The 24414-nt window shown below is 46.1% G+C and overlaps 1 protein-coding gene and 1 long non-coding RNA gene across 7 annotated transcripts in view; one reads left to right on the top strand and one right to left on the bottom strand.

The window, feature by feature from the left end:
• Positions 1-24414, top strand: part of LOC128322622 (uncharacterized) — a 57505-nt gene that overhangs the window by 18307 nt on the left and 14784 nt on the right. For all 6 annotated transcript variants that reach the window (XR_008305829.1, XR_008305831.1, XR_008305828.1 and 3 more), the window contains exons 9-19: positions 459-558; positions 2232-2365; positions 5168-5293; positions 5423-5540; positions 7212-7346; positions 8593-8766; positions 10404-10556; positions 20131-20235; positions 21728-21833; positions 22809-22871; positions 23585-23767. Coding sequence is in view for 1 of the 6 variants with exons in the window: in XM_053244224.1 (XP_053100199.1) it covers positions 459-558; positions 2232-2365; positions 5168-5293; positions 5423-5540; positions 7212-7346; positions 8593-8766; positions 10404-10556; positions 20131-20235; positions 21728-21833; positions 22809-22871; positions 23585-23767 (1397 nt within the window). In the remaining 5 variants the exon portion in view is untranslated. The remainder of the gene's footprint in view (positions 1-458; positions 559-2231; positions 2366-5167; positions 5294-5422; positions 5541-7211; positions 7347-8592; positions 8767-10403; positions 10557-20130; positions 20236-21727; positions 21834-22808; positions 22872-23584; positions 23768-24414) is intronic.
• Positions 11069-21201, bottom strand: LOC128322628 (uncharacterized). Its single transcript, XR_008305835.1, has 2 exons — positions 19113-21201; positions 11069-17101 (listed from the first exon to the last, which is right to left on the bottom strand). It is a non-coding gene; the product is annotated as an uncharacterized LOC128322628 (long non-coding RNA).

Here is a 24414-nt window from a genome sequence, read left to right as displayed (position 1 = left end):
GGGCTGGGTCCCTGGGAGAGTCTTGCCTGGCCCCTGGAAGTCCTTCCAAACTTTTCAAACCGCTTTGAGAACTTTTGTTGAAGAGCAGAATATGGGAATAGTAGTGATCAAGGTATGGTTAAGCATTTGGCCCCAGTGTCACATAAAGAACATATTTTTTCTTTCCGATTGGTAAGAAATACAGATATTTCTACTGCACTGTAACTTTGACAACTCTCTTTTTCGTTGTGAACTAGCAGGGATGTGATAGATACACGTGTGTGTAGTGCGCTGCTTGATAGCATGTGCTCCACAACTGTGAATCTTGCACCGCAAAGCTATGGAGTGTTTTGACCTGGTAGAGGGTCAGTGCATGAGCCTGGGCGACTGTCTGGAGAAGAAAGTGCTCCCCCCAGTGTAGAAGCTGAACATGCCTGGTCTGTGGGGTTTGACTGCTTCTCCTGTCTTTCCATTTGCAGCAAGTGCCAGGAGTACTGGCAGGCAATATTCAATGCTGCTGACCACAGCCAGATACTTGTTGAGGTGGCAAAATGGATGCCGGAGTGCAGCAGAGTTGCGGTAAGGAAGTGGAAACTGCCTTCGGGTCCCCTGCTCCTCATCTGCGTAACCCGAGCTGCATGTATCCTGCCATTTCACAAGCAGAGAGAAACTACATGCTTGCATGTGGAAGATTGAAAGTCCCCTCCCTGGCAGCATCTCCCAGATCGGACTGAGAGAGACTCTTGCCTGCAAGCTTGGAGAAGCCACTGCCAGTCTGTGTAGACAAGACTGAGCAGTATTATATACAGTATATATAATACTGTTTCAGGCAGCTTCCTGTGTTCCACAGAAATTGGCAAGATTCACACAACAAAAAGGTCACCCTGAAAAAATGTCAGCTTTCATTTAAAAAACAAAAGGGCGAACTATTGTTCCATGCGAGTGGGATGCTGTGAGTATGGAAGGGAGGAATCCGAGGTGATTTCATATGCAGGGAGAGCAGGGTGGAGTTAGTGGGCCAAGTTGTTGCCTTTTTGCCTTGGTCAAGGTAGTTGAGAAGAGAAAAACACAGGAGCAAACCTGTTTCAAAGATCTGAAAGGCAAGTTTCCTCAGACCCTTGATGGCTTCCTTACAAAGTGCGAATTTATTTGGATTTTTATACTGCCCTGCATCCTAAGACCCCAGGGTGGTTAACAACAAGATAAAAACAATAGTAAACTTTCAAAGAAAACAACCTATCTAGAGAGCAAACACCATTACAATTTAAGAAGAGAGCAGGCAGCATCTCATCGGACAAAAGCCTGAATCAAAAGAGTGGTCTTTAATTTCTCCTTAAAGGCTGGGAGAGAAGGAGCTAATGACAAGCACTCACTGGCCCGGGCTTCTCCATGCTGCTTCTGCTCTTGACCTGGACTCCTGACAGTAACATGTTAGTGGCTCTCCGATGGAGAAGTGACACTACCAAGAGGCAAAATGAGGCGGCCTCCCCAAGTGGCAGATTTTGAAGAGTGGCTGTGTGAGAACTGCAGACCCCTCTGACCCACTGCGTCCAGCTCTCTGGTGAATTCGGTACAACTCGCATTGAGATGAAGGGGAACTGTGATAAAGACCATTACTTTGTTCTCACACACCCATTCGTGTCCCTGGGGCCTGGGAGGGAAACTTTCCAATGGACTGTGGCCCATGTGAATTAATGGGAAGAGGGCCATCTGGATTGTCTACCTCAGTCAGAAAAAGGGCTTGGCCAACACTTTCCCTGTTGGAGAGGAGAGCTGGTCTTGTGGTAGCAAGCATGACTTGTCCTCTTAACTAAACAGGGTCCGCCCTGGTTGCATATGAATGGGAGACTAGACGTGTGAGCACTGTAAGCTATTATTCCCCTCATGGGATGGAGCTGCTCGGGGAAGAGCAGAAGGTTTCAAGTTCCCTCCCTGGCTTCTCCAAGATAGGGCTGAGAGGGATTCCTGCCTACAACCTTGGAGAAGCCACTGCCAGTCTGTGAAGACAATACTGAGCTAGATAGACCAATGGTCTGACTCGGTATATGGCAGCTTCCTATGTTCCTATGTAATCCAACTTGTGGGCAGGAAAGAGCAAAGGAGCGCTCAGAAGCTGGTTGCAGAGAGAGGCTTCCCTGGCTTTAGGAAAGACTGTTGGCCATCCTTGCAGAGTCTCACTCTCCAGTGCATGATGGCATCCTGTTCCAAGAAGATGCAAAAGTACATTTCCTCTCTTTTCCCCTTTCTTTTAGACTCGTGCAGTCCGGGTCCTTTTCTTATTCCTTAAGTCTAGTGACAAGCAAGCTGTGAAGGAGAGGTTTCCACACCTCTTACTTGCCCTGCTGCAACAGATCTATGAACGGCTGGAGGAGAATCGGGGTGTGATGTGAGTAGTGCATTGAGGAATGGAGGGCAGAATTCCTCCTCCTTTCAGCCAGACGTGCTCCCCTTGTAGGTGCCAACTGTGCCTGAGCCCTAGCAATAAGAAGGATCAACTCTTGGGGTTTACTTGTGGTCACAAGATAGTTTTTTCTACACAGGTCTTTTAGGAGCATCTGGGGAAAGTTATGATAACTGGCAGTTTGAACAGACATATAGGGGGGAGCAAATAATGATACCTAGAGTTAAAGATTAAAGGCTAGTCGTCCAAGTTAGTCCCCTAAGCCAAAGTGTGAGTGGAATAAATCATTTCCCTTTGGCCTTGAGACACTACTCATGACAAAATGAGGGCACAGGATGCTTGCTGCTTTGGGGGCCAGGTAGAAATGTCTCCATGGGAGGATTCTTGATCGGTGCACAAGTGTAGATCTTTCTCCCTTAGGGATCACTGCAAGTGGCCGTACTTCCCAGCAATCTTGGTTTTAGCAAGTTGCTGTAGAAAAGGGGCCTGTACCAGAATGCGGACAACATCTCTCTCCACCGTGCGTTCTCCACAGCGTGGATGGGATAACTTCTCAGGCCGTGGGGCTCAGTTAGCACCCCAACTTGTTCTACTTTGTAATATGTAATTTAACAAAAAAATAAATAAATTAAAAATACATGTTTAAAAAGGGAAACAAGGCAGCACCTCAAAGTAGGGATGCTATGATGAAAGCCCTCTGCCATCCAGCGGGTTGTGTTCTTGAGTCTTCACGCACCCACAAGTCATTCTTTCACCATGGTTCTGCTCCCTGTGGATCTAGAGTGTATCTCCAGGCAAGGATCCCAAGACAAAACCACTGAAGTCTTCTCCCCTGACACTCATGCACCTGGTACATGTCTTGGCATTCTTGACAGCTCTGGGGCAATTACTTTAACAACAAGGGTCAGCTTTTGAATGGAGCAAGGGCAAAGGGGCCTGCAGTGCAAGCTCTGCTCTCTCACGGACTCGTTGTTCCCACACGGGACAGACAGAGATAAAGACCCTCCTACCAAGTGGGCACAACCTCAGCAGTGCCCTCTCTTTGTGAATCTCGTGTGCTCACTCCCATTGGCCTTGGCCTTGGCCTTGTCTTGGCTCACACACAGGAATGGGCAGCTGCAGAACATAAGGGAAAGTTCTGCCTGACTTCCTGCTGCTGCTGCTTAGGAGTAGAGGGTGAAAGAAAACTTGGCCTGCATCCCAGTCTAGGAGAAAGAAGGTGTGTGCTTCACACACAGAAGGATTTTGGGATCTTGGGATCAGGGGCTGGGATGGGATGGGGGCCAAGTGGGAAGGCCCTGAGTGGGTCAAAGGGACGTCTGTTGCCTCTTTTCACTCGGTGAATCCCATGAACGTTGCGTACATGTGGATGGGAGTGGAATGTACTATATACATTAGGAACCTTCTGCAGAATCAAGCTTTTCCTATATAACCATACTGAAGTGGGGGGATTGCCTACTTCTGTGCTCCCTGCCCTCTGTCATAGTACTTTTGTATGCATATGTTGGAGGGGAGAGGTTTAGTTCACTCCCGTTTTAGCAGAGCATGTGTGTGTGAGAAGAGTAAGCCAATTCAGGAGTATTGAGACAGACGTTTCAGGTTCAAAAGCGAGTGAGATTGATTTGGGAAGTTACATACTTGGAGAGAAATGCCTGTGTCCCTGAGCTTTCTGTCTCCATGGTGCAGAGTAGAGAGAGGAAGCGTATCTGTCTCCCAATCGAAAACTGCTGGAGCAGAGGGAGAAACAATGAAAAAGGAAGATTGAAGATTCTTCCTCGCTATCTCTACTCCTCATGGCCCTACTGGTCACTAGGAGAGAAGGTACACACAGGCGATGCCACTGAATCTGCGTCTCCAACAGTACAGAGCAAAGGGCTGCTGCTGGTAGTACTGTTGTTGTTGTTGCTGCTGCTACCTTAAACGGAGTCAGCCATTGGTCGTTCTAGCTCAGTATTGTCAGCGACACTCCAGGGCCTCAAGAAAGGGGCTGTCTCACAGTCCTGCCAACCTTTTAACGGTGGACACCAGAGGCTGAAGCTGGGCCATCACGCTTGCAAAGGATGTGCTCTGCCACAGAGCTAGAACACCCTCCCTTTCCTCCAGAACATGGGCTTCTTTGGGAACTGAACCCAGGCCAGCCCTCTCCATCCAAACAAAAAACCATACCTCTCGATCAAGACTAGGTTGAATAGACGTCTCTGACCCTATACTGCTCAAACGATAAGGTTTTCCAACACTGGGTTTCCCCAAAAGGGATACTACTAGTAGTACCACTAGGGTACTTCTGCTTCCCTGCTGCAGATGCATGATTTGTTCCCCAGCTGACACGTCCTCACTGACATTTTTTAACGTAATTATGATTTTATGTTTATTAAAAACACAATTCATGTTTTTATGTATATATGTGCGCACACACTGAAATGTTAGTTATGAGACAGGCTCTCCACAGTCTCTCCAATGGGACAAGTTTACTTGTCCTTGTTTTACTTATTGAAGTTTACTTGTCCTCTTAATTTCAGTGGAAATACTCATGACTAACTTAGTCTGGATGTAAGAGAGTGAGCGGAGTAGACTCTCTCATGACTGTAATATTGACTTGTGTGCACAGACACACTCAAAATCTCTATGTGGTAGCTGAGCTGTAGGTTTGCAACAGAAGGGGTACATTTGTTAGGCCAGAGGTTCCCAACCTTTTTAAACAGAAGGGGTCCTTTCAGTGGCACTCCAATAACTCTGAGTGTGTAGCTCTGATCTCTCCTGGTAATGCTGGCCTTGCCTTGCTTCTAGTGAGAGCCTGGAAACTCTGCACCTCCTCCTTAGGACTGTTGACATAGAGGAGGAGAGTCTGAGGGAATACCTGGACCACTTTGGCAGGCCAGAAGGCTTCAGCCACGGACTATCCATTTTGGTGAGGTAAGACGAAGAACACTGTGGTTTCCCAATGGGGAGAGATGAGCGGGACCTGGGCGTGCAAGAGCTTTTCTTGTGCTGCTGACACTTGTGCCTTTTCCCTCATTCATGAGCTCTGGTTTCACACTGCAGCATACTCATCGCTAAAGGTTCGTGGTCAACCCCAGCCCTGGTACACTATATTGGTGATATTTTTGAAGGCAAACAAACAACTCGCCTGCCTGAAATAGCACTGGACATCTACCTTGAGGTGAGAGGGACTGAAGTTCTAGGGAATGTATTGACAGATAGAACTAAATAGACGTAAGTTTTGGTGGTATAAAATATGTTAGATAAATAAATAAATAAATAAATAAATGAAGGGTATCTATGACTGCTTTCTGGAGATGCTGACTATGAGGGTTAATGTAGAAATACTCCCTCTAGGGGTCAGTAAAAAAACATCCCCAGGAATTTCAGGCTCTGGAGAGAAGCTAGCGGGGGAGAGGGGCAGCCTGAAAGAAGCAAATGAGCCCACAGGATAACCATCTGTCTGACTTCTGTTGCCCACATGGTACCTCTGCACAACTAGCTGTGTGAATGAAGAGCTTGTCTGCATGGCCAGTCATTTTTTGTATCACAGCTACTGTGGTAACTCAAGATGCTGAAGCATAGCTGGCCTCCATTTAGGCAGGTACTTATTTAAGACATACTGAGGGAACAGAGAGTTGGATCTGGATCCAAGAGACTAGGCTGAAGTCTCCTGAGCCTAGTCTCCTTCAAGTCTCCTGAACCACCTTTTAGGCAGAGTAAGGCCACGGCTTGAGGCAGCAAATTCTGGGTGCCACAAGATGCATGCTGTGTGACTATGAGGGAGGACACTTGGATTTGCCACTTGGACAGCCTTTGTTGGAATAATGTGGCTCATATGGACATGTGTTGAGAGTGAATGGGGAAGTAGCCAGAACCTCTGAAGTCCTTGCTTTGGTGAGCTGGAAAGAGATTTGCAAGGTGTCTCAAGGCACACAGTATCTCCACTTTAAACCTCTATCAATTATATCCCTGCTAATTAATTCCTGCTAACTTGGCAAAGAGGCACCTTTTAACGTGGTGATTCTCTTTATTTAGCAAGGGGAGAGTAACTGGCCCTATCCACCTCCAGCACAGTACCTCCAGTGACAGTTGCTGGTGTCTGTCTTAGGTGTCTTTTTAGATTGTGAGCCCTTTGGGGACAGGGATCCATCTTATTTATTTATTATCACTTTGTGTGAATTGAAATAATAATAATAATAATAATAATAATAATAATAATAATAGAAAGGCTGTGGCAGAAAAAGACTAAAATAATCCCAGTGGTAATTGGCGCCCTAGGTGCAATTCCAAAACACCTTGAAGAGCATCTCAACACCATAGGGGCCACAGAAATCACCATCAGCCAATTACAAAAAGCAACTTTACTGGGAACAGCCTATATTCTATGACAACATCTATAACAACAGCAACAACACTGACAATAAAATTCAGCCATCCCAGGTCCTTGGGAAGGACTCGATGTCTGGATAAAACAAACCAGTCAATAACATCTGTCTGATTGTGTAAACAAATAATAAATAATAATAATAAATAATAATATCAACTAATGTAACCGGCATGGTTTCTTCCCACAACTGTTCAGGGCTACAGTTTGGCGAGGGTGTTGGAAAGGTTAGCGATCTCTGTCCTGCCTTGCAGAAATAGTTTCCAGTCTTCCTGGGGGCAGAGGGAATACTGCTTCAACAATGTAGCTATAGTGTGGTATAGCTATGCCCTATGGAACTTTGTATGGTGTACGAAACTGGAACCCTCTCTTTGCAAAGTGCGCAGCAGAGAAGAACAAATTGTACTTAATCTTCCTTTCTACCACCTAGTCACTTGTGGGTTTTGTCTTCTTTGGGCTCTTCAGCTGTTCATAAACCAGCACATCGTGGAGGCCAACCAGGAGACGGTGGATTTCATCTTCAACTGTCTTGGCCATGACAACGCTCAAGTACGGAAGCTAAGCCTCCAGGGGATCGCTCTTCTGTTCAATTCAGAAGTGGTAAGTGAGACCCAGAGAACTAGAGCAGGTGCCGGGGGGGGGGGGAAGAGACTGAGCAACCCTGACCCCGGAGAGACGTAGGGAAATCAGTCCGGAGGATAAAGTAGTTCATTGAGGAACTACTGTGTGGAGCTTTTGCACCAGCAGAGATTCTACAGGCAGAGACTGTCGAGTATTGATAGAAGTTGGCTGCTCTGCCCCTTCATGGATCTCAGCTGGGTCCTGATCCATGGCAAGTACAAGTAATTGCCTCTTCCTCCCAAGTGGGAATGTGGGAACAGAGGCTTCAGGAAGCTTCACAGATGATTCATCACTGGTTGTGGGCTTCTAACCTGGCCTTGTTGCTGCTATTCCTGAGGTCCCAGGGTGGTGACTGGAGATCTGGAACTGGGGCAAGGCTCCAGTTGAGGATCATTTGATCCCTTGACATCTCAACCCCAGTGGGCTATGTGTCACCAAAGGAAGGCAGGCTCCGGCTGTCCCTCAGGACCTGTTGACTCTTTGGGATCTCCAGTCTAAGGAGTTAACAGCAAGGTCCTGATCTATGTCCTCTCCAGAGCAGGGCTTATCAGGGTCTGGGTATGGTTGAGTTCTAACACATCCAAAGAGGGAAAGCACCCACAGGTTCACTTAGGTGACGCTGCATTTTTCAACCCTGATGTACTTTAATGATGCTTCCAGCATAATGCTTTCCTGTAGCTGTGAAGGCCGTTGGTGGGAATGTTGTGCTCTAGAAGGGAGGCAGTGGGAGATTGACACACATGATACTGTAGTTTCCTCCATTTACTTGTTTGGCAGTCAGGACCAATATTTCTTTTGGACCAGCTGTTTTGATAACCTCAATGGCCATGTGTATCCAGCTCCATCTGGCAAGAAGCTGTATGTTTGGTGGAAGGGGGTTGGTGGTGATACCATTGAAACCTTAAGGGCCACCGTTCAGCAAGGCCCCAGGTTCAAGTCCTGGTGTCTCCAGTTCAAAGAAATGTACGTACTGTAGCTCTACTGGAAAAGAATCAAAGCTTGGAGAGGAACTGCCAGTCAGTAGACAGTACTAGGCTAGACAGACAGAAAAACATGTCACTCAGTAGAAGGCAGCTTCATTCTATTTACTTACATTGTGGGAGACACTGTGGGAACATCACCCTCAGCAAAGGATCTGTAGCCATTTCTAGCAGCTGCTGAGGTGTGGAAACTGAGAAACTGCTGGATCTCAAGATTTCTTAACGGAGCCATCTCTTTTGACTAGGACCCTTGGACTATATCGGTGGCTCTCTTAAGCTCACTGGGAATGGCATGCAAGCCAGATGTCATTCCCGAGCTAATGATGCTGGTGGAAATTGCCCTCCACAGTGTCAGTGGAGAGAGAGGAGAGGCCTATATGAGGAAGCTGGCATCCATCTACTGTGGCTACATTGCCCACGTGAGTATTTTGCGTTTGCAAGGCAGCCGAATGTGTGCAAGCCCCTCTTCCCTGGTTCCTGGCAGGTGTGTGTGTGGTCTTTCTTCAGACTATTGATTTAAATCCCTGTCCCATTTGTCTCACCATAGGCCCTCAAGGCAACTACAGGTGAACCTCGGAAAATTAGAATATCGTGCAAAAGTCCATTAATTTCAGTAATGCAAATTAAAAGGTGAAACTGATATATGAGACAGACGCATTACATGCAAAGCGAGATAAGTCAAGTCTTAATTTGTTATAATTGTGATGATCATGGCGTACAGCTCATGAAAAGCCCAAATCCACAATCCCAGAAAATTAGAATATTACATGGAACCAAGAAGACAAGGATTGTAGAATAGAACAATATCGGACCTCTGAAAAGTATAAGCATGCATATGTATTCAGTACTTGGTTTGGGCCCCTTTTGCAGCAATTACTGCCTCAATGCGGCGTGGCATGGATGCTATCAGCCTGTGGCACTGATGAGGTATTATGGAAGACCAGGATGCTTCATTAGCGGCCTTCAGCAATTCTGCATTGTTTGGTCTCATGTCTCTCATCCTTCTCTTGGCAATGCCCCATAGATTCTCTATGGGGTCAGGTCAGGCGAGTTTGCTGGCCAATCAAGCACAGTATACTGTATACTTTTCAGAGGTCCGATATTGTTCTTTTCTTCAATCCTTGTCTTCTTGGTTCCATGTAATATTCTAATTTTCTGGGATTGTGGATTTGGGGTTTTCATTAGCTGTACGCCATGATCATCACAATTATAACAAATTAAGGCTTGACTTATCTCGCTTTGCATGTAATGCGTCTGTCTCATATATCAGTTTCACCTTTTAATTTGCATTACTGAAATTAATGGACTTTTGCACGATATTCTAATTTTCCGAGTTTCACCTGTAGCTAAGAAGAAGAACATTCAGTCATGGAACCATTTAAACAGGTTTCCAGAATTACTGCTAAAATCCATTCCATAACATTGACCAACACTTACCAATGAGAAAATGAAAGAAATTATAAAACAAAATCCAGCTCAGAAGTCCTGGGGAAAAGTAGCGAGTGGCCTGAGCAATCCTGATGCAATTCTACTCCATCAGGTCTAGTCTTCTAAGCTGTCTGGATGGCAGAGTGTTGGGGGACCCACATGTTAGCTGCTCTCAGTTGCTTGAATGAAAATCAGGGCATTAGTTAAGCCAATGCATAACCAACCAAACCAGCAGGCCCCAAACGCTTGGTAGAAAATGAAAAGGCATTGGTCAGCTTTCTGAAAAGTAGGCCTCTGTTGGGAAGAGGTTCTACAAGGAAGGATCCACCAAAGAGAAGGCCCTGCTTCCCAAAGAAGCCAAGTTAACGTCTGGTGGGAAATGAAAGCCAAGATGGGCCTCTCCAGAGGATCACAGCAAGCAGAGATTTATAATTGAATCACTTTTCAATATTGGTTTCTGCTTTATTTACAAATGCAACTCCCAAATCCCATTCATGTTGTCCCTGAAAGTTGGCTCAAGAAATACAATGAAGTGAGAGCATTGAAATGGGTGAATTTTGACATAGCTCTAGGAAAATTGAAAAGAGGCAACTGCTGATGATAATTCCCTTGTGTTTCCCATCCGTAGGAGAAAGCCGCGGTCCGAGCAGCAGCCATCCAACATCTTGGGATGCTTCGGACCAGGTTTGGGGAGCAATGGCCTCCATGTACACCTGAGGAAGGCCTGGATGAGCTTGTGAATGTTTTGATTCACCTGGAGGATGAGGATCAGGTGTCTGAGGTCAGTTCCCACCAGCACAGCTTCTGTAGGGGGAGGCAGGAATTATCCTCAGGATCCTCATGTGCAGTTTCTCCTCCCAAGGCTGATGAACCTCCATGGGTTCATTGTCCTACATGCCCTTTCTTGACTAACTTCTTCACCTCCACCGCTTATTTATGGCCTTGCCAAGAACAACATTCAGAAATATTATATAAATATTAGGCCCCCTAAGTCCATTGGGACTGGTCAGCGTTGGTGTGCTGAATTCTTCATGGGATTGAGCTGTAAGAATACACAGAAGTAACTAGGAGCACGCTACCCTCCAGTGTCATGCTTGTTTCTTTCCACAGGCAAAGGTGGTTTTTGGACAAGGTGTTATGGACACCTCCCCACCACCACTTCCAGGTTTGTTTAGTGGTGCTGGGTGCCGTCTCAAAGCAGCCCACTCCAGCAGTCAATTGCTCTATACAATACATACCTTTTGTTCTGTACCTACCAATACAGGCTATGATTAAGGAATGTAGTAGTAGTAGTAGTAGTAGTAGTTCTTTTATTGCAGCCATAAGCCAAACAAAAACAAAAGTGACAATAACACAGCCATTCAGAATTACAATAAGCAGAATAAATATAACAATACATACAAGTAAGACTAAAACTACCATAAGATCAAACTTATAAAAGTCCGTGGCAGGATGTCTGTCTCATCACCCCATAAATAAATTTGGCTACCACTTTGGTGACTTCATCATTGGTATCAGCTAAACAATAATTAAGATAAAAAGGATCAGACCTACCAGGGAATTGCTCTAGTAATGGATGCAGTAATTCATTCCTAGAATCACGATAAAGGGAACAGTATAAAGGAATATGAGTGACTGTTTCCAAACTACCCTCCCCACATAGACACAACCCGGAAACAGGGGGTTCTTTAGAGAACCTCTTTTGAAGCAAGGCTGAAGGTAATACATTCAGCCTAGCCGTAGCAAAGGCTGGCCTAAATTTAACAAAATGAAGAGTGGTTTGATAACTAGCAGCCTGTTTTCCAGCTGGAGGGGAAATGCCAAGGTACAAAGGGGAACAATATTGTTTCCAAAGTCAAGTAGGTGTTGGTACTCAATATCCTTTAGGTGCTGAATGACAATAGCCTTCGCCTTCACAAAACCCAAGGAGAAAATGTGAGAGGGGGAAAGCCCCATGCCCAACAATTTGTTGGTGACAACAGACAACCATGGATTAGGGAAGGTGTCTCTCCACATATGTTGAACATATGAAGGTCCCTCAGGGTCTAAACAGAGTTTAAGCCTGCTAACTGGGCAAAGAGGCACCTTTTACCATGGTGATTCTCTTTATTTAGCAGGGGGAGAGTAACTGGCCCTATCCACCCCCAGCACAGTACTTCCAGTGACTGTTGCTGGTGTGTGTCTTATGTTTCTTTTTAGAATGTGAGCCCTTTGGGGACAGGGAGCCATCTTATTTGTTTGTTATCTCTCTTTGTAAACCGCCCTGAGCCATTTTTGGAAGGGCGGTATAGAAATTGAATTAATAATAATAATAATAATAATAATAATAATAATAATAAGAAGAAGAAGAAGAAGAAGAAGCAGCAGCAGCAGCAGCAGCAGCCAGCGTGTGAATGAGGCCTCCCAAGCTAAACAGGAGATCGGATAAGAGCTGGTCTCCAAACATAAAGCAGCGTAAGATACACATTTGGGAACTCTGAAAATGGCTCTAAGGAATTTAGACTGGATCGATTCGATATCTGGATGGACCCCTTGGATCCAGATAGCGACTCTGAAGAGCATTTGAGCCACAATCTTGGCTCAAAACACTCGCAAAGCCATTGGTATAAATTAGCCACCTTTTCCATTAAAAAAGCACAAAAAGGCATATAGTGTGTTACGTGCCAGGGAGATAACATGTAACTGCTGCGATTTCCAGTTCAAGTTGGATTGGAAATAGGTCCCAAGGTATTTGAACTTGGTGACTTGTTCTATACTGGTCTGGTTGATCCTGCATTTATAAACTTTCCTAGAATTCGAGATACCAAAACCTTTGATTTATCAAAGTTAATGGAAAGTTTGTTTATATTACAATACTTGGCAAATGCCTCCAAGAGTCTCATTAAGCCAAGCCGAGACTGAGATAAAAGCGCCATGTCATCAGCATATAACAACGCCAGTGCTCTTACATCTGCCAATTTAGGAGAATGGGCATCTGCCCTTCCCAAAACCTGGACCAGGTCATTAATAAATAAACTAAACAATGCAGGTGCCAGCAGACAAGCTTGCCTGACTCCTCGGGTGGTAGGAATATGCTCAGTTAGGGCCCCTGAAGGATCATATCTAACTTTGATTGTGGAATTGGCATAAAGTCGTCTGATTAGGAATAAGAGCCTTTTATCAATAGATATTTCACTACAAACAACAAAAGAAGTTTAGCCCATAGTACCTCTCTTGGTATGGAATCAAAAGCAGCTCGCAAATCCATGAATGCGACAAAGAGTTTACCCTGTGTACTTGCATGCCAGATGGTATAATACCATACAGTGATCTAGCTTCGAGTGGCCAGCCCTGAATCCTGCCTGCTCGGGGCCTAGAATATGGTACTCCAGCGTCCAGCCCTCCAACTTATCCAAAAGATAATGGGCGTAAAGTTTGCCTATCACCGATAACAAGCTAATGGGTCTATAGTTGGAAGGGATGGAGGGGGAGCCATGTTTATAAATAGGGACCACAATGGCCTCACTCCAGGAAGAGGGAATAACACCTGTGTTATTAATCGAGGTAAACAAACTGGCTAGGACATGAGCCCACCAATCAAGGTTACCTAATACTGTCTACAGGGAAAATGAGATCAGAAGCAGGCGCTTTCTTTTTCTTTAGACCTCTAACTAGATTAACTGTATCATCCAGTGTAAGAGGTGGCCACAAGGGCAACTTCTCAAGGGTGGAGGGATCATTACCCAAAGAGGCCGAAGCTCCATTAAAGGGAGCATGAAAGTGGGCTACCCAAGCGGGTGCGGGAACCACAAAAAGCACTCTAGGATATGTAGAACCTGAAATAATGTGCCAGAAGGCACCACTATCCTTATTATGAGTGGCCAAAATTAATCTCCTCCAGATATTTTTCTGTGTCTGGGACTTGGCAGACCTCACACATATTTTATAAGCTTTCTTAGTTGTAAAATATTCTGGAGGGAGCACTTGGTTGGAACCAGCTCTGTATTCCCTATATATGCCCCTCAGCCTGGGAAGCAGATCCCTGCACTGGGAGTCAAACCACTCATTAGAGTCGTTCATCCTACCTCTCTAGAAAGAGTGCAGTTGACCTGTAGTCAGGATCTTTTGCGAAACCTCAGCCTCAAGCTTCTCATAACAGGAGATTGCTAGCGCTCCTGGCAGGGCCTGCACAACACAGTTATATAACTCAATGCCAACTGCAGAAGAATACAGGATATTCAATGCCCTTTCCACATCAGGTGACCATTTTACCTTCCATCCCATTTTAGTAGGGAAGGATTCAACTGAGCTAGAAATAAAACAATCTTTTCTAGCTCGTGGTATATCAAGGCAAAAAAGAAGGGGCAGGTGATCTCTAAAAGCTTGATCGCCCACTTCAAACACTATGACCCAATTAAACAGCAGGGGAGAAACCAAAATATAGTCCACCGCACTGCTGCCACAAGAGGATAAATATGTAAATTCACCTGGGATGACAGGGGGGACAGTGCCATTTAAAGGAATCAGATCAAAAGATCTAGCAAGATGTAACAATTTAGCCCCTGCCTTATTAAGGACTCTATCTTTAGATAAGCAAATATGGGTAAAGGAACCATCTGAGTTATCACCCCCACTCCACAAATGGGAGGCGTTTACTTCATTATTATCCGGGCCACATCTTGCATTGAAATCACCCAAGAGCAGAATCTCAGCGCACGGGATCTTCAAACTAGTTTCCAGGATATAAGAGTCCAGTTGATCCCAAATGGCAGCCATAGGGCCATAAGAGGAACCGGGGGGGGGGATGCAAACATTAATTAACAATATGTCCTCACATGGGGTTTTAATGAGAACAGCCATTGCAAAAGGAAAAAAGTCAAGCAACCGTAGGGAGTCCAGTTCTAAGGAAAGCAAAACACAGCAAGCCAAGCCCCCTTTTAAGTCTTCACCTATTGGAGTCAGAGTGGGCAACAATTTATAAATCACATAGCCGTTGATATTTAAATCTTCCTTAGACCATGTTTCCTGCAGCAGTAACACATCCCACCAGGGGCGTAGCTATAATTGAGCGAAAGGGTTCAAAGAACACGGGCCCCCAGTTCCTGACGGCCCTCCAGCTCCATCCCTCCCTATTTTCTCCACTGTCTTCCTCAATCTGAGGGGCCACCAGAGAGAGGGATGAACACGGGCCCCCTCTTCCCTAGCTACGCCCCTGCATCCCACTTTTGTAAAAAAGATAAAAATGCTAGGTTACATCTTTTCCCAGCCCACCCCGCTATATTCCAACTAATAAAACTCCAATTTATATGGTTACAACCAGAAACACTATGTTTCGAGCCTGTAGGAAGAGAAGGCTCATGTGTGACTAAATCACTAGGATGGCTGAACATATCGCACAGAAGCATATCCCAGTGGGAAGACTCTCCTTTAAAGCTGAACATGGCATCAGAGGAATACGCTGAGTTATAAGATGCATTTGGCAATCCACTCCAAGATGGCTGCAGCCCAAACAGTCATCTCTGAGCGTAGGCTGATGTCTGGATCAACAGGCGATACTGTCTAACTGCAGGAGGAAAAAAGTTGGTGATTTTGGTTTGTGTCCAGTGTGGTACAAGTCCAAAAGGCTCAGAGCTCAAGGGACCTTCTCTAAGAGCTAGATTGGGAGGGAGCCCCTTGCAAGAGGGGTTGGGAGTATTAACCGATCTCCCAGGATTCGCCTACAAAACGCTCTTCAGATGTTTGCAGTTTTCTGTCAGAATGGTTTCAAGATGGGACAATTTGGAAATATTAGACCACAGTCCATCCTTAAGGAGGGATCTAGGTTCCCGGAGTAAATCACTCTCCTCATCAGATGATTCCAAGGAATGGGTGTAAATGGGAGGATTTTGTACTTCCTTCATTTTAGACAACTCATCCATTGCCATAACTAAGGGGACATCAAGAAACTTCTCAGGGGGGATTAACTGACCATAGTGGTGGTCGGGTACGGGCGACTCCAAGGGCGCTCCAACTTCCGACAAAATCAAGGGAAAGAAATCCTCAGATTCTCCCAGGGGGATCAAAGCTAACTTAGGTGGAGAGGGGAACAAACCCTCACAGAAAAGGCCGCGGGGCCAGAACTTGGAGCGCAGACCGAGGGAGCAGAAGATAGATAGCTCACCTGATCTGTTTTATATATGACCTGATGCCCCCTAGCGGAATGCCTTCTAGACAGATAGCTCGTGGAAGGCTTCTCTATGTTCACCCTAGACTCCCTTCAGTTCTTCAGAGAGGACCCTGTGTGACTTACATTTAGCTTCCTAAGCTCCATGAAAACTCATCTGGGATAAATATCCCATTTAGCCAGATGGTTCTTCATATGTAGTAAGGACTGTGGAATCAAAGCCCTGGCAAATGTAAACTGCAATTTTTGCATATGAGGCATAATAGGGTCCAAAATAAAAAAGGAATCAAGGTAAATGGCATTGTGAGCAAAAGCTAACAAAGATGCAAGAGAACTAACAATTTGTTCTTTAGAATTCCACTAAGGTTGGTAGACTAATTGAAAACAGAACTTTTCCTGGCTGAATGCAGCGTCAGCCGGAGTTGACTGTGAAGCTGACCCACTAGGATTATAATGAGCTCTCAAGTTCCTTGAGGCTGGTAAAATATTAAAATAAGTATCAGTCTGCACACTGACATCGACGATGACAGGGGCTTCCTTAAATATTGCAGTATCAGCCATTGAGGAGGGCTTAGAGTCCCTCCTCAGCTCAATAATCAACGTATCTAGCTGTTCAGTTATTAACGATAAGCAATGGAATAGGAGCTTTAAAGACTCTTGCACCAAGAAAGCCATGCTAGAAGAGACTCCCTCAACAGAATCCAATGAAGGTCTCTGACAAGGGGCTTGCCTTTGCGTGACAGAATTATCCAAAGAATAAGAGAAGGTTCACTCACTGCACTCTCCTCACTGCTGCTGCAAAAAGTCAAGGGAGAGTTACAATCAAAAGAGCATTCCATAGGATTATTACAAGTGCTTACTTCTGGGTTCACTGAGGAATTCAGCAGCACGAAAGCATCCTCCACGTTTCCCTTCTGATTATCATTTAGTGGAACAGATTGAGGAAGCTGAGTGAAAAGTGGTTCCTTCCTTTCTGTGGGAGTGTTCTTTCCTCCTCCGGTTTTAGTCAAGAAGTTGTTTAATGCGGGACGGGGCATTTTCCCACCTTTTTTATCTTTGGAGATTTTCTTTCTGTGCTTTGCTCCCATCGCGTGCAGCTTTCAACCTTCAGCGTCAGCCTTCAGCGTCTTATCTTCCTAGGCAGTTCAGTAAACCCAAGGCCACGGTATCTTTAAATGCAGTTGCTAGCAAACATAAACACATAATAAAAAAGCATGCCAGCCGATAAAAATGGTTACAAACAAATTAAAAACCAAGGAGAGAAGCTCTGAAGTTGAGAGACACGTGCATATGCTTACTGGGCCACAGTTTGCCCTTATATGGGGAACTCCTCAGCTTACAGCCAGGGAATTCAGTGTGGTTTTCTTCCTCATACTTAGCTGTCCTTCTAATCTTACTTGGGACATGCCACTACTGAATGCACATACCTTCCACCATTTTGCAAATGAAAATAGGGGTTCATTGGTAACACCCAGTTCTCATCACAAGGATTACTGCCTAAGCCCTGAAGAGCATATTCCACCTGCTAGATGCTGTGCACCACAGAGTGCCCTTTGCTAAGCAGCATTTGCCCTGGTTGCATATGAATGGGAGACTATATGTGAGTACTGTAAAATATTCCTCTTCATGGATGGGGCCGCTCTGTGAAGAGCATCTGCATGCTTACATGCAGAAGGTTCCAAGTTCCCTCCCTGGCATCTCCAAGACAGGGCTGAGAGAGATTCTTGCCTGCAACCTTGGAGAAGCTGCTGCCAGTCTGTGTAGACAAGACTGAGCTAGATGAACCAATGGTCTGGCTCAATATATGGCAGCTTCCTATGTTCCTATGGAGGGAACGAAATCCTGAAGAACAACAGAACTGGCAATACACATGAGAAATAACAAATAAGGCATCCCAGAGACAAAAAAGGGGACAAGAGCAGGAGCAGTGATTTACAAGGAACATAACTCAGAAAACATGGGCGGCCACTGGCAAATAGGAACAATTAGAGGCTATTCTGGCGATCAGCTGAAATGGAGCTAGGGGAGCTAGGGGTTAACCCACCTAAGTAGCCCTCCCCTTAAACCGGGTTTGCGGAGCAAGCACTCCGCAAACCCGGGTTTTCAAAATCGTGAGTAGCCGCGGCATGGCTCCGTGATGCAGCTACTCATGAGTAGACCCCCAGAGGGGAGGCAAAAAGCCGCCTCCCGGCTCCGGGGGTCTCTCCTGCACGCAGGGCATACTGGAGCTTCGGGGGGTAGCACAGCCCCCAAACAAGCCAGTTCCATCAGTTGTGTGGGCGGCTGATCCGGCTGCCCAGGGCTCCTGCCCTGCTTGTCTGTGGGGAGAGCGGGCTTAGCCCACTCTCCCCGCAAACCCGGCAAAAGCGGGTTGCATGGATCGTGAGACCCGCCTCTTAGAGTTCTTACGTGGCTGTCCAATGGGAGAGGCCACTTCTCTGCCTGAGCTCTTCTGCTGTTTGCTGCATCTCTCCCCTTCTCTTCCGTCACTGCAGTTAGCGGTCTGATTTTTAAGAAGGGATGAGCGAGGGCTGGAAGCCAAGCAATATTGCTCTGTGCACCTCCCTTGAGAGAGAGGCAAATTGGTCCACTGAGAGATTGGTAAAGGTCTTTTTCAAAGGGGGAGACTCCTCAGTGTGAAACCACCTTAAGTGGCGCAGCGGGAAAATGCTTGACTAACAAACAGAAGGCTGCAGGTTTGAATCCCCGCTGGGACTATATCGGGCAGCAGTGATATAGGAAGATACTGAAAGGATCATCTCAGACTGCGCAAAAGGAGGCAATGGTCAACCCCTCCTGTATTCTACCAAAAGAAAACCACAGGGCTCTGTGGGCACCAGGGTGCTTTCCAGACTAGCTGCTGGAACAGCAGCACAATGCCTCTGTTCGGGCAAGTCGCATTCGGGACGTAAACAGCAGGGGGAGCAGTCTCGCAGCAACTAATAACCCCCCCCCCAAACCAGCAACCTTTTCATGCTAGATGTTCAACGTCCTTGCTCTATATTTCAGCAATTAAATTCGCAACAAGGCATTGGAAATGTGAATGGCACCCTGCTGTCCCTGTAGGGACTGCGGTGTCACAGTGCAGGAAGTCTGAAAGCACACTTCCGAGATATGTCCTGACCCCGTTGTAGGGTCTAGTCTGGACAGCGCCCTGGAGTCAAAATTGCCTTGACGGCACATGTTACTTTTTACCTCAGTGTGATCAGAGTTCCCAGGCCGCCTTGTGTGTCCCTCAGCTGCTCATTGCCATTTGCTTTTGACTTGGCTTCCACACTGGACTGAACAGTGGTGTTGAGGCTAGAAGGGGGGCCATGGTCCTCCTGGGGTAAAGAGCTAAACTGAGGGCAGATGGAAAGCCTGAACCACCCGTGGGCTGTTCCTTCTCTGGCTCTTCAAGTTGCCAGCAGTCTGAATAATAGACCAAAGGTTGTTCCCTTCAAAAACATTCCAGAAGAGAAAGGTTAGAGTTGCAAGTCATCTTTTGCATACTGGCCAACATCCAATGCAGTCTAATGTCGGTGGTGCTGATCCACTTGCACATGCTCACAGTGAAGCACTGGCATTCTTGCACTTTGGCGCAAGTGTACAAATACTTTAAACAGCACACCTGCATTCTGGGAGCACTATTTAGATTGGAAAACCACCACTGCATTTAAGGACCACTATTTAGATTGGAAAACCACCACTGCATTTAGATTGGAAAACCTCCCAGACCTGCATTCTGGGAGCACTATTTAGATTGGAAAACCACCACTGATGGCCGAGTTGCAAACTGGGAATAACTCCTGGAGCTTTTCCAAATGGCAATTTAATGCAGCTTTGCAACATTTAGGTGGGGTAAGGGAAGAGTTCATACGAAGGATCCATTTACAGCAGTCCCTTGTTGTTAAGCCTTATTCAGCGTTCCTCCTGATTTGCAGTTATGACACATTATATGTGTCCTACAAAAAGTAGTACTTTGGTGCATTGCTCAAAATGGCTTAATTTCAGTCACTTCCTGCTGCAGTAAAACTGGCCATCTGGGAAAGTTCCTGTTCTTAGTGGCACTTACTCCCAAGTAAACATAGGTAGGAGAAGGAGAAATCAATAGGAAGGGCTGGTCAAGGTCAGCTTCATCCTGGAGAAGCTGCCACTGGAGGGAGCATCTGATGAAAAGCTATCAGTGCTGTCTGTCTTTAGGTCTTGAAGTTCAACTCTGCTTGTATTGCAGGCAACAAAGGCCACTCTGAAACAGCTGGTCCCAGAGGTGAGGTGGCGGGTAGACCCCAAAACCTATAGCCTCCATCGTGTGCTCCATCAGGCGGCCAAATATGTGGTGAGTTGAGTTGCCTTTGCGGCGATCCTGAAATACCTCTTGCTGATTCTTTCTCATGACTTGATCGTTGTTAATTCTACCTGTCCTTGCTGGAAATCAGGGCAGCTTACACTGGGTTCTCCCCAGAACAACCCCTGAGGAAGGGCGGAAGGAGAGTGGTCACAACCTCACCACCAAGCTTCATGCAGTAGTTTGAAGTCTGGTCTTCCCAGCCAGAGACATCTCACCACAGTGACTGGCTCTCAGTGGCAGAAGGCTGGTTCAAGAGTGTTGTCTTGCCTGCACAGAACTGCTTTTTTGTTTTGTTTTGTTTCTGTTAGACCTTGTAGAGCCTATATATAGGATTAGGTCTTTCCTATCCAAAGTGTACTTCACCAATAAATCTACTTTGTATCTAGATTCTACAAGAATCTCCATATGTCTTCTATAAATAGCTGCAACAACTAAACTCTGCATTCCAGTTACAGAGTGGGGGTAGCTTCTTTAGTGCTCTGCTAATTAACATCACTGGTAAATTCGCCCTCCAACAGGGTTATGGGCCCAGCAGCCTAAAACATCTACAGCAGAATTTATTTATTTCTCCCCTCTCTTTTAGAACTTTCTTGTTCCCTTTTAAAGCTAAAATTCCCCAGACTTGCTATAACGCTTTGCAATTTAAGCTTAGTGCCTGATGCTTCCAGAGCCATGGTCACAGGCTCAAAACTTTGAGGCAAAGATTGTAAAATCAGTCCGATAAACATTTGCTCATTTAATTCAGATCCACATTGTTTTAGAAATCTGTTCATCTCTAAAAGGTTGGCCATGTGAGCTGAGAAATCGTCAAGTTTCGTAATTGCTTTCATCCAGCTTGGGGAGAGCTGTTCCTGGATCCATGCTTTCTTTCTGACTAAATCAGTTGCACTTCCAAAAGAGGAGCGGGGGGGGGGGGAATAAACTCTGCTGTAGATGTTTTAGGCTGCTGGGCCCATAACCTTGTTGGAGGGTGAATTTACCCATGATGGGTTTTGTGATTAATTAGCAGAGCACTAAAGAAGCTACCCACTCCAGTTACAGAGCAGAACACAGAGTTTAGTTGTTGCAGCTATCTATAGAAGCTGAAACTGGATAAACATGGAGATTCTTGCAGAATCTAGATATTAAGTAGATTTCATTATTGGTGAAGTACACTTTGGATAGGAAAAACCTAATCCTATCTATAGACTACATAATGAATAGTTAGGGAGAGACAGAGAGAGAGATGTTTCCATCTGCTCTCCAAGAGGAAGGGATTCTGAGACTCACTACAGGAACTGCTTGAGGAGTCATATCAGTGATCATAGAGTAGAGACAGATAGGAACAGCTAGGGAGACCCTTACTCACTATTTCTACTCCCAATGCCCCTAGTGGTCATCGGGATAGTCTGTGCAAAAGGTTGATGCACTGGAACTCTTATCTCCAACAGAGTGTTGTCTTGCATGCACAGAACTGCCTCTCTTTTTTTGTTTCTGTTAGACAAAAAAGTACAAGAAGGATCTGGTGCGTGGTGCTGCCTTCAGCTGCATGCTTCCTTCCTCCAACAATCTGCCAGCAGTCTCAAGGGTGGCAGCACTCTTTGTCGGTAAGTGAGGCAGTATCCTTCCTCTTTAGTGATGGACCTCAGCCTGCCCTGCCAACCCCTATCTGTGGTCTAGCATGATCCAGAAGTGAGGCAGTTCAGGATTTGAATGGAAGTCACCCTTGCCGAAGATGCTACAACTCAGAGCCAGGAAGGAGGGGTCACTGGGCTCTGTAGAAACAATGCTTTGTTGTTCTGTTCTGTACTCTCCTCAACGGCAGGATGTCTCTAAATAGGCACAAAGGAAAGCAAGTACAGGAGATTTGGAGTATGTGTATCATATCAATTTAACTGCATGTTACTTTAAATATGTCATTAGGCCCTTGCACGCATCCAGATCAGTACCATGACACAGAGGGAGGGAAGGCTTAATCCTTGCTTGGCTCCCAGTGAGGGCCCAATCCAGATCAGCCCCACTCCTTAAATGCAAGTACTCAAAGGCCAAACTATGTGTTTCAAGTAATACATTTGGACCCTAAGCAGTGGGGAAGCAAGGCAAACCTTGATAGGCAAAACTGCTCTTAAACACAGCACCAGCTGAATTCTCCAGAGGTAAGAGCCACTCCCAAGTCTTTCACCTGCCCACTGCAAATAGTCACAATTCTTTCTCTGGGCAAAATTTGAAACCGCCTCCGCTTTCCCCACTTCTTGGTACATACTTCACAAGCAGAACACTGGCCTGTAACCTCATATGGAGTATTGACCACCTCCATTCCTGGTTGACCTGGATTGCCCAGTAAGCATTGTTCAGTTAATTATCGGTAGCCAGGCCATGAAGGTGGGCAACATAATGCCCATAAGGCCTTCATTCAGTCTTGGAGGAGTTCCTTCTGCTCAGGTCTCTAGAGATGCCATGGCATACCCCAGCCACTCCATCCTGCTCCGCCCCCCTCCTCCACTAGTTAGGTAGATAGATAGTCTAATCTGATAGACTGGATTCCCCGGTGGTGACTTCTGTTTGCTCCGTTGTCTCTATAGGACACCTTGCTCACAAGGATGCAACCTTCATCATGTTGGAGGATATGGGCTCTTACTGTACATGTAAGTGGGAGATTTGTCTTTGGCAGAGAGGGAAGCAAGTGGCTTCTGCTAGCAAGTGTGCCTGAAGACAGATGCAACACTGAGAAGAGGGATGGATGGATGGATGGATGGACGGGTGGATGGATGGATGTTGATGGCAACTCCACTGCCCCCAAAACACATGTACATTTCTCTTTCTGTTTGGAGCAAGTTCTGGCTTGGAAAAATGAGAAGGGCAGACAAGCTTTTGTTTTCTCAGAGAAAACATGCCTCTGAAATGGCCCTGGAAGCCACTGGTGCTATGTCTCTGATGCCCACATGTTGGCTACAGCCGATAGATCACCAAGCTATCTTCCCCATCCTAATCCCTGGAGTCGTTCTGTGACTCTTTGAGAACAATGGGAATACAGATTCCGTTCCAGGTTACCCAAGAACCAGTAACTTGTAAGTGGCTTTCATGTGACATCTGCTAGAAAAAGCTTCCTCCCAGCTGCCCTATTGGTATCCTCTGTGCCTCGGTCAGGTTCAGACACAAAGGGAGCAGAGAGAAGCGTTCCTGGTGGCTGTCCCCCACCCCCATATTCCCTCTCCTACTATCAAGTTGCCCAAGTCTTGGCACAGTTTTTTTGCCCTTTGAAGTCTAAAGAAATACATCCCACTGGTGTTGGGGTGGGTGGAAGGGTAGTCATCTGTGCATCTTTGGCCAGCTGATCTATTCTCTCTTGCTCCCTCAGGGCTTGAAGGGATGGCCGAGCATAATGATGAAGAGGTGCGGCGTGCAGGAGAAAGCACCATCTGTGTCATGCAAAAAGCCATTAATGACCATGCTAAAGGGAGAGTACACACACTAAAGAAAAGGTTTATCCGGCATGTGAAAAAAGAAAGATGCCCCAAAGACTTCAAACACTCAGTGCCTGGTGAGTGAGGAACCACCATTGTAGCACAACTCCACTGTCCCTGGGGCCTGTGAGGGGAACTTTCCAATGACCTGTGGCCCGTGTGAATTAATGGGAAGAGGGCAATCTGGATTGTTCACCTCAGTCAGAAAAAGGCCTTGGCCAACCCTTTCCCTGTTGGAGAGGAGAGCTGGTCTTGTGGTAGCAAGCATGACTTGTCCTCTTAACTAATCAGGGTTGCATATGAATGGGAGACTAGAAGTGTGAGCATTGTAAGATATTATTCCCCTCATGGGATGGAGCTGCTCTGGGAAGAGCAGAAGGCTGCAAGTTCCCTCCCTGGCTTCTCCAAGATAGGGCTGAGAGAGATTCCTGCCTGCAACCTTGGAGAAGCCACTGCCAGTCTGTGTAGGCAATACTGAGCTAGATAGACCAATGGTCTGACTCGGTATATGGCAGCTTCCTATGTTCCTATGTAATCCAACTTGTGGGCAGGTAAGAGCAAAGGAGCCCTCAGAAGCTGGTTGCTGAGAGAGGCTTCCCTGGCTTTAGGAAGGCTGGTAGTCCATCCTTGCAGAGTCTCATTCTCCAGTGCATGATGGCATCCTGGTCCAAGAAGACGCCAAAGTACATTTCATCTCTTTCCCCCTTTCTCTTAGACTCGTGCA

Source organism: Hemicordylus capensis, chromosome 4 (genome assembly GCF_027244095.1).
Source record: "Hemicordylus capensis ecotype Gifberg chromosome 4, rHemCap1.1.pri, whole genome shotgun sequence".
Taxonomy (NCBI): domain Eukaryota; kingdom Metazoa; phylum Chordata; class Lepidosauria; order Squamata; family Cordylidae; genus Hemicordylus; species Hemicordylus capensis.
The sequence above is the reverse complement of the archived record's forward strand: the minus strand, read 5'-3'. Positions and strand labels throughout refer to the sequence as shown.